Source organism: Podarcis erhardii (genome assembly GCF_964252035.2).
Source record: "Podarcis erhardii genome assembly, chromosome: 18".
In the NCBI taxonomy this organism is placed as follows: Eukaryota; Metazoa; Chordata; class Lepidosauria; order Squamata; family Lacertidae; genus Podarcis; species Podarcis erhardii.
The window spans coordinates 1920953-1929474 of NC_138516.1; the positions used below are offsets into that span (position 1 = coordinate 1920953).

Here is an 8522-nt window from a genome sequence, read left to right on the forward strand (position 1 = left end):
CTCATTTTTCCTGAATGTACCCACTTTGCTTTGCTTGTCTGACAAATAAACCAAAGTCAATAAAAATATTGCTGCCTGGATTTTTCCATTCTGGTCTAGATTCTGAATTTACAGAATCTGAAGTCTCTAACAGTCTTATTAAATTTATTATTCCAGTGGTACTAATACATTGATTTGCACAATGACACCCATTTAGCAGAGAGGCTGCGGGCCTTCTAGCTTTTGCCCAACTAGAAAAGCCTCTCCCCCCCCCCTTTTCTCTCCCAATCCTAAAAGAAAATTCCTCGACTGCCCCCCCCTTCCCCATCGAATCCAGTATTTGAGTATGGAATGAAATTTCACACACCCTTTTCTTTTCGGAAGTTTGCCTGTCCTCCCCAACCTGCAAACCAAGGGAGGAAAAGCCAGGTTTCCCCCCCCCCTTCACTTGGCTCCGAGCGTCAAATAAATATGGAGGCGGGTAACGTTTCAGTTGCATCAAATGGAAATGTATTTTTGGAAGTTCTAATGGCACTGGGTGAGCGGCCCCACTAGTTTGTGTGCAGACGGCCGGGAACCTCTAAGGCTGAATGCAGACACGGCTCTTTTTAAAATCTGCCCCGAGACGGCGCTTGCGGGTCTCGGTGACCACCTGGTAGGGGCGGCTGGTGTTGTCAAACGGGTCTCTGGGCAAGATCTGCCAGTGGTCAAACACACACTGGGGGAAAGCCTGGCCACCTGTGTTGGATCTCAAGTCAGCGGTGAAGCCTGTGAAGAGGGAGGGAGGGAGAGAGAGAGAGAAGAGTTTATACTATAAGCAAACAAAACTGTACGATAGAAATACAGGTGTTCAATTTACCCACACACCCCACAACCAGCTCCTTGTCTTAACTAAAAGCAGCATCCTAGAGGCATAAGGCAAAGGGACCCATGACCATTAGGTCCAGCTGTGACCGACTCTGGGGTTGCGGTGCTCATCTCGCTTTCTTGGCCAAGGGAACCGGCGTACAGCTTCCGGGTCATGTGGCCAGCAGGACTAAGCCGCTTCTGGCAAACCAGAGCAGGGCACGGAAACGCCGTTTACCTTCTCGCTGGAGCGGTACCTATTTATATACTATTTATATTTATATGCTTTCGAACTGCTAGGTTGGCAGGAGCAGGGACCGAGCAACGGGAGCTCACCCCGTCACGGGGATTCGAACCGCCGACCTTCAGATCGGCAAGTCCTAGGCTCTGTGGTTTAATATTAGTGATAATTTATACCCAACCCATCTGGCTGAGTTTCCCCAGCCACTCTAGGCAGCTCTCAACAGAATATTAAAAACACAATCAAACATCAAACATTGAAAACTTCCCTAAACAGGGCTGCCTTCAGATGTCTTCTAAAAATCAGATAGTTTATTTCCTTGACATCTGATGGGAAGGCGTTCCACGGGGAGGGCACCACTACCGAGAAGGCCCTCAGAGCTGGGCCTCAGTGTCCAAGCTGAACTATGGGGGTGGATACGTTCCTTCAGGTATAATGGGCCATTTAGGGCTTTAAAGGTAAGTACCAAAACTTTTAGCCTGGGAGACAACCTTTGATCGATCCTTCATACCTCCAGCTGCTGACAAAGGTTACCTGGAAGATGCAAGTGCCAAGGGAGGCTGATAAAAGCTGACACTTACCAAAGGACTCGTTGACAGGAAGATAAGCCTTGACCACAAACATGGGGGTGCCGGCCACCTGGGACTCCTCAAAGACGTGCCCCCGCTTCCTGTTCAGCACGCCATAGATGCCACCCACAACCTGTTCTGGGCACTGGAAGGGGAAGAAAGCGGGTATATGTTACAGCACTGCACGGAGTCAAGGCAGCGGGCTGCTGCCGCCTCTTAAGAACGCAGCCAGCCTCCAGTTACCCACCTGGATCTCCACGAGGTAGATGGGCTCCATGAGGCGGGGCTGAGCCGTCAACACGCAGGCATAGAGGCACCTTCTGGCCGTGGAAATGATTTGGCCACCTCCGCGGTGGATGGCGTCGGCGTGCAGGGTCACGTCGTGCACGTCAAAGCGGACGGCGCGCATGTTTTCCTCGCAAAGGGCACCCTGGAGAAAAGAGAGGGGTTGGGGGTGGGAGAGAAAATCATTTTCTAGTTTCATTCAACCCAACTTTTCTGTCTTTCCTCTAAAGCAGGTAGTGTAGTTTTTTTGTTGTTTTTTTTAAAGCAATTAAGCACTCTGCCATAGCAGCCAAGAAGCAAAGGAAGGGCCAATGCCTCCTTCAGCTTATGGTCAGCCTTCTTCCTGCAAACTGTCAGAGCCAGGAGGAGGAGGAGGAGTCGCCCCGGGGGACCAGAGGATGGGAAGAGCGTGATCTACTAAGGGGCAGAGAATCGGAGTCTAGATATGATGGAGAGCAGCAACAACTGAGAAAGGATAGGCATAATATTTTACAAGGACGGGAAGGGACATCATGGACAGAATAACTGTCACACGCAGGAGGTTTAAGGTAACATGTCAATACGAATAGATGTCGTTAGTGCTGCAGTTGTTGTATAAGGGATTGTTATTTTAACTGGAGTGTAATTGAGATGGGTAAGATTTTTGGAACGTAGAAATACAGCAAACAATCAAACCATCAATTCTAGCACACGGGAGGCCACCTAAATTATTTAATTTGGCATCTGAATAATTGGAATCAGCAAATGTATATACTTTGGCATTGCTGTAATGAGGCTATCACTGGGTTATTGTAATTGAAAACTAATGATGATTATTATATATAAAAAGAGAGAATTGGAGACTAGAAACAGGGGAGATGCAAATATCCTTTGATTCCCTTTCCATCCCTGCCCCGCAGTACAGTCGTCCCATGGAATCGGAAGGGATCCCAGAGGTCATCTGGTCCAACGTCTTGCAACGCAGGAATCTTTTCCCCTATGTGGGACCAGAACCTATGACCTTGAGGTTGAAAGCCTCATCCTCTACCATCTCCCCACTGCCCATGGCAGCTCCTCCCGAGGAAGACGCTGTGTGTGTGTGTGTGTTGGGCAGTACCCAGGCCCTCAGAGGGGGAACGGACAGAGCACCCAGCAGGAGGAAGGGGAACTCGGAGACGACATCCCCACCCTCCTCGATCACGGAGGAGAAACGCAGGCCAAGCAACACCCAGCAAGGAAAAGTGAACCCCTTAAAAGGACGCCCCTTCGCAACTCAGGGGGAGGCAAGAGGAAATCACATACGAGGCTGATTCAACTTCCTAAAGCTGGAACACAGCCTTGAGGGGCTGATGTGACAAAGCACTCAAAAGTTGCAGGGAACCAGGCAGAGGGCCTGTGGAACGCCCTCCCACCAGATGCCAAAGAGGAAAACAACTACCAGACTTTTAGAAGACACCTGAAGGCAGCCCTGTTTAGGGAAGCTTTTAACGTTTGACGGACTATTGTATTTTAATATTTTGTTGGAAGCCGCCAAGAGTGAATGGGGAAACCCAGCCAGATGAGCGGGGTGCAAGTAATAAATTATTATCCGTTCCAAGAAGGCAGGACGCAGACAGCCCACCGCCCTGCGATGAGGGGCGCCCACTCTTGCTTACCTCCTTCGTGGCCCACTGGAAGCCTGCCACAACGCTGTCCTTGATCTCGTTGAGGTACTGCACGCCCTTGGTGATGTCCGTCAGGATGTTGGGGCCAGTGCCGTCCGGGCCGAAGCACCAGATCTTGCGGGCCTCGGCCACGTCCCACTCGTACTTCTCGGCCAGGTAACGGACCCGTGTCTTCAGCTCCTGGCGGGCCGAGACGTCACCTTTGTCGATGTCCTCGGCCAGACCGTCGGGGAAGGGGAGGGCTTTCATGTACAGGCGGTTGTGCTTGTTGGGAGACTTGGAAAGGCACAGGACACTCGACTCCTCGCTGACCGTCTCGCGGTAAGAGACCACCGGGTCGGATTTCTGCCAGAAAGATTAAATAATAATAACTTTTAAGTCCCTAGCCGCTTCAAAGCCAATGCGGACTGTCTTTATTGCATCTTGTACATTGCCTTGAGATAATCTGTAGCAATGGCTTTGTTTTTATTTGTTATAATTTTTAAATTAATTTTCTGTTTTACAATTCAGAATACTCATTTTTTACATCGTTAAGAGATCAATGACTTCCCTTCTTCTCTTTTCACGGTTTATAAATCCCTGCATATTTTACAAAAGCTATGCCATTCAGTATTCCATTATTGCATCCATCAAAACTTTTTGACACAGTTGAATTTATCTTAATGCTGACAGCGTTTTCAAGGGTACACAATTTTTTTTTTTAAAATAATTTTTATTAATTTTACAACATAAACAAAAAACAAACAAACATAACACGACTTCCCCAAACCTCCCCTTCACTGCATCCTTATTTTAAAATTTTTTTTAGCAATCCTTCATCCCTTTTTATGTTTAATTCTCTTTAAAGCTTTTTTTTTTTCTAAATTTCAATTTTTACAGCTGTAATTCTTTATATCCAATCCCTTGACATCTTAACATTCCGAAATTTTGCAACAATTTTTAAGATAGATTTTAAATTTTTTCCAGTCTTCTTCCACTGTCTCTCTCTTCTGGTCCCGGATTCTGCCGGTCATCTCTGCCAGTCCCATGAATTCAGTCACCTTGGTCTGCCATTCTTCCAGAGTAGGTACTTCTTTAGTCTTCCAATACTTCGCCAAAAGAATTCTTGCTGCTGTTGTTGCGTACATAAAGAATGTTCTATCTTTCTTTGGAACCGTTTGGCCCACCATGCCCAAGAGAAAAGCCTCTGGTTTCTTTATAAATGTCCACTTAAGGATTTTCTTAATTTCATTATAGATCATTTCCCAGTAGGCCTTAATCTTCGGGCAGGTCCACCAAAGATGATAAAAAGTTCCTTCGCATTCATTACACTTCCAGCAATTGTTATTGGGCAAATGATATATCTTTGCAAGCTTGACTGGGGTCATGTACCACCTATAGATCATTTTCATTATATTCTCTTTCAAGGCACTACATGCCGTAAATTTAATACCTGTGGTCCATAACTGCTCCCAGTCAGCAAACATAATATCATGACCAACATCTTGTGCCCATTTAATCATAGCTGATTTAACCGTTTCATCCTGTGTGTTCCATTTTAGCAGCAAATTATACATTCTAGACAAATTCTTAGTATTGGGTTCTAGCAATTCTGTTTCTAGCTTTGACCTCTCCTTCTGAAATCCTAGTTTCCTGTCCTGCTTAAAGGTTTCATTAATCTGGTAATAATGTAACCAATCTCGGACTTTAGGTTTCAATTTCTCAAAACTCTGTAATTTCAGGCTTTCACCATCATATTCTATAATTTCACAATATTTTGGCCAATCTGAGTCCATGTTCAGTCTTTTTACCGCCTTGGCTTCCATTGGTGACAACCACCTGGGGGTTTTACTCTCTAACAAATCTTTATATCTATTCCATACATTATACAGTGCTTTCCTGACAATATGGTTTTTAAAGTTTCTATGTACCTTTACCTTGTCATACCATAGATATGCATGCCAACCAAAGTTGTTATCATAACCTTCCAGATCCAGAATATCTGTATTCTCAAGAAGTAGCCATGGTTTCAGCCAGCAGAAAGCTGCTGCTTCATAGTAAAGTTTTAAGTCCGGCAGGGCAAAGCCCCCTCTATCCTTTGCATCGGTCAAAATCTTAAATTTTATTCTGGGTTTTTTGCCCTGCCATACAAATTTAGATATATCTTTCTGCCACTTCTTGAAACAATCCATCTTGTCTAAAATTTGCAATGTCTGGAACAGAAATAATAATCTCGGCAGTACATTCATCTTGATAACAGCAATTCGGCCTAACAAGGAAAGTCTCAGCCTAGACCATATATCGAAATCTTTCTTCACTTCCAACCAACATTTCTCATATCAAGGGTACACAATTTTGACCGCATATATTCAAAAAATGTTTTGCAATCTTCTCTAAACATACGCTCTCCTTGGCCTCTTATTCTATATAGAAGACATCTGAAGGCAGCCCTGCTTAGGGAAGCTTTTAATGTTTGACAGACTATTGTATTTTATTATTTTGTTGGAAGCCACTCAGAGTGGCTGGGGAAAACCAGCCAGATGGGCCGGGTATAAATAAAAAATTATTACCATAATTATTATTCTTATTCATTCTAGTAATGCTCCTGAATACCACTTGCTGGGAACCAAGGGAGGGTGAGAGTGCTCTTGTGGTCAGGTCCTGCTTGAGCCACCAAGACTGGGCTCGAGACTTGTCACGTGGTGCAATTACCGTATTTTTCGCCCTATAGGACACACTTTTCCCCCTCCAAAAATGAAGGGGAAATGTGTGTGCGTCCTATGGGGCGAATGCAGGCTTTCGCTGAAGCCTGGAGAGCGAGAGGGGTTGGTGCGCACCGACCCCTCTCGCTCTCCAGGCTTCAGGAAGCTCTGCGCAAGCCTGGGGAGACCGGCGCGACTTCCCGCCGGACTCCGTAGGCTTGCAGATAGCAGGCTGTTCTGGGGGCTGGGGTCGGGGGAAGCTTGGGCTTCCCCCGCGGCAGCCCTGCGTCTGGGGGATGAATTTTTTCCCCTTTATTTCCCCCCAAAAAAACTAGGTGCGTCCTATAGGGCAGTGTGCCCCCTGGGACGAAAAATACGGTACCTTAATTGGAATGCAGGCATGGTCCTCCTCAAGATCCTTCAGGCAGATCTCCAGATGCAGCTCCCCAGCGCCAGCAATGATGTGCTCCCCAGACTCCTCAATGATACACTGGAAGATGGGGAAGAGGGAAAGGAATGAAGCAGAAATGAGGCCCAGCCCAAACCGAGAAGCGTCCCCCATCCCAAAAACGACAATGTGCTGCCCCCCTGTCATCTCCCACACCTAAAAACCCTTTGAAGGCCTCGATGGGTTTTCTACGCTCACCTGCACCATGGGGCCAGACTTTGCCAGCCTCTTCAGCCCCTCCACCAGCTTGGGCAGGTCGGCTGGGTTCTTGGCTTCCACGGCGACGCGCACCACGGGGCTGACGCTGAACTTCATGACGCGCAGGTTGTGGGCGTGCTCAAAAGTTGTGATGGTGCCCGTCTTGACCAGGAACTGGTCGACGCCAACCAGCCCCACGATGTTGCCGCAAGGCACGTCCTCGATGGGCTCCACGTAGCGGCCCATCATGAGGATGGTTCTAGAGAGGGAAGAGATTTTTTTTTTAAAAAAAAAAATGTATTTTTTAAAAAAGACTTTCTTAGAACTGTAGAATTTTCAATGTTAACGATTCTGAAATGAAATTCAAGTAATAAGGTAAAATAAGAATATGTAAGAATGGATTGTAGGGACGCAGGTGGCGCTGTGGGTTAAAGCCTCAGCGCCTAGGGCTTGCCGATCGAAAGGTCGGCGGTTCGAATCCCTGCGGCGGGGTGAGCTCCCGTCGTTCGGTCCCAGCGCCTGCCAATCTAGCAGTTCGAAAGCACCTCCGGGTGCAAGTAGATAAATAGGGACCGCTTACCAGCGGGAAGGTAAACGGCGTTTCCGTGTGCTGCGCTGGCTCGCCAGAGCAGCGATGTCACGCTGGCCACGTGACCCAGAAGTGTCTCCGGACAGCGCTGGCCCCTGGCCTCTTAAGTGAGATGGGCGCACAACCCCAGAGTCTGTCAAGACTGGCCCGTACGGGCAGGGGTACCTTTACCTTTACCTTTAAGAATGGATTGACATTAGATGAAGATTTGAAGTTAGAACATATGACGATGAATTTAAGGGTAAATCAAGAGGGTATGAATTTGCTGAACTAACTTTTAAATGGAATAAAAAAAAGGGAGGTGAGAGGAAGTCAGGAAAATAAGTAAATGAATTGTAAGTAATTGAAAAAAGGGATTTTTTTCGTCTTCTTTTCTTCTTTTGTATGTTAAACTTTTGGGTTTTTTGTATTTTTCTGGTGTTTTTTCCCCTGTTAATTGTTATGTAACTTTTTTCTTGTTAAAATCTAATAAATATCATTTAAAAAAAAAAATAAAAAAAAAGATTTTCTTAGTTTACAAAACTATGTGCAATCTCTCTCTCTCCTTTCTCTCTCCAAGTAACATTTTTTACAGATCAGTTTCATTTGTTGAGACATTCGGAAGAAGGAGAGGAAGGGGGAGAAAATTGCGCAGAAGTGGTGGGAAGTTGTAGTACAGCAAAAGCAGCGGGGGGGGGGCTGGAAATTCTGCTCTGGGGGCAGACTGGCGTTCTTTTGGAATGAGCCACTGCCAGGGGGAAACTACAGGAACGGTTAAGGGAGCTGGGCATGTATAGCCTGGAGAAGAGGAGGTTAAGGGGTGATATGATAGCTATGTTCAAATATATAAAAGGATGTCACATAGAGGAGGGAGAAAGGTTGTTTTCTGCTGCTCCAGAGAAGCGGACACGGAGCAGTGGTTCCAACTACAAGAAAGAAGATTACACCTAAACATTAGGAAGAACTTCCTGACAGTAAGAGCTGTTCGACAGTGGCATTTGCTGCCCAGGAGTGTGGTGGAGTCTCCTTCTTTGGAGGTCTTTAAGCAGAGGCTTGACAAACAA

General features: G+C 46.4%; 1 protein-coding gene across 1 annotated transcript; it reads right to left on the reverse strand.

The window, feature by feature from the left end:
• Positions 1 to 559: 559 nt before the first annotated feature.
• Positions 560 to 8249, reverse strand: LOC309332785 (elongation factor 2-like; the record flags this gene model as incomplete). The annotated part of the gene is made up of 7 exons (XM_081845955.1): positions 560 to 747; positions 1648 to 1780; positions 1883 to 2065; positions 3555 to 3908; positions 6627 to 6734; positions 6891 to 7149; positions 8188 to 8249. 7 exons carry the CDS (start codon positions 8247 to 8249, stop codon positions 560 to 562), a joined length of 1287 nt encoding a protein of 428 aa, XP_081702081.1.
• Positions 8250 to 8522: the final 273 nt, after the last annotated feature.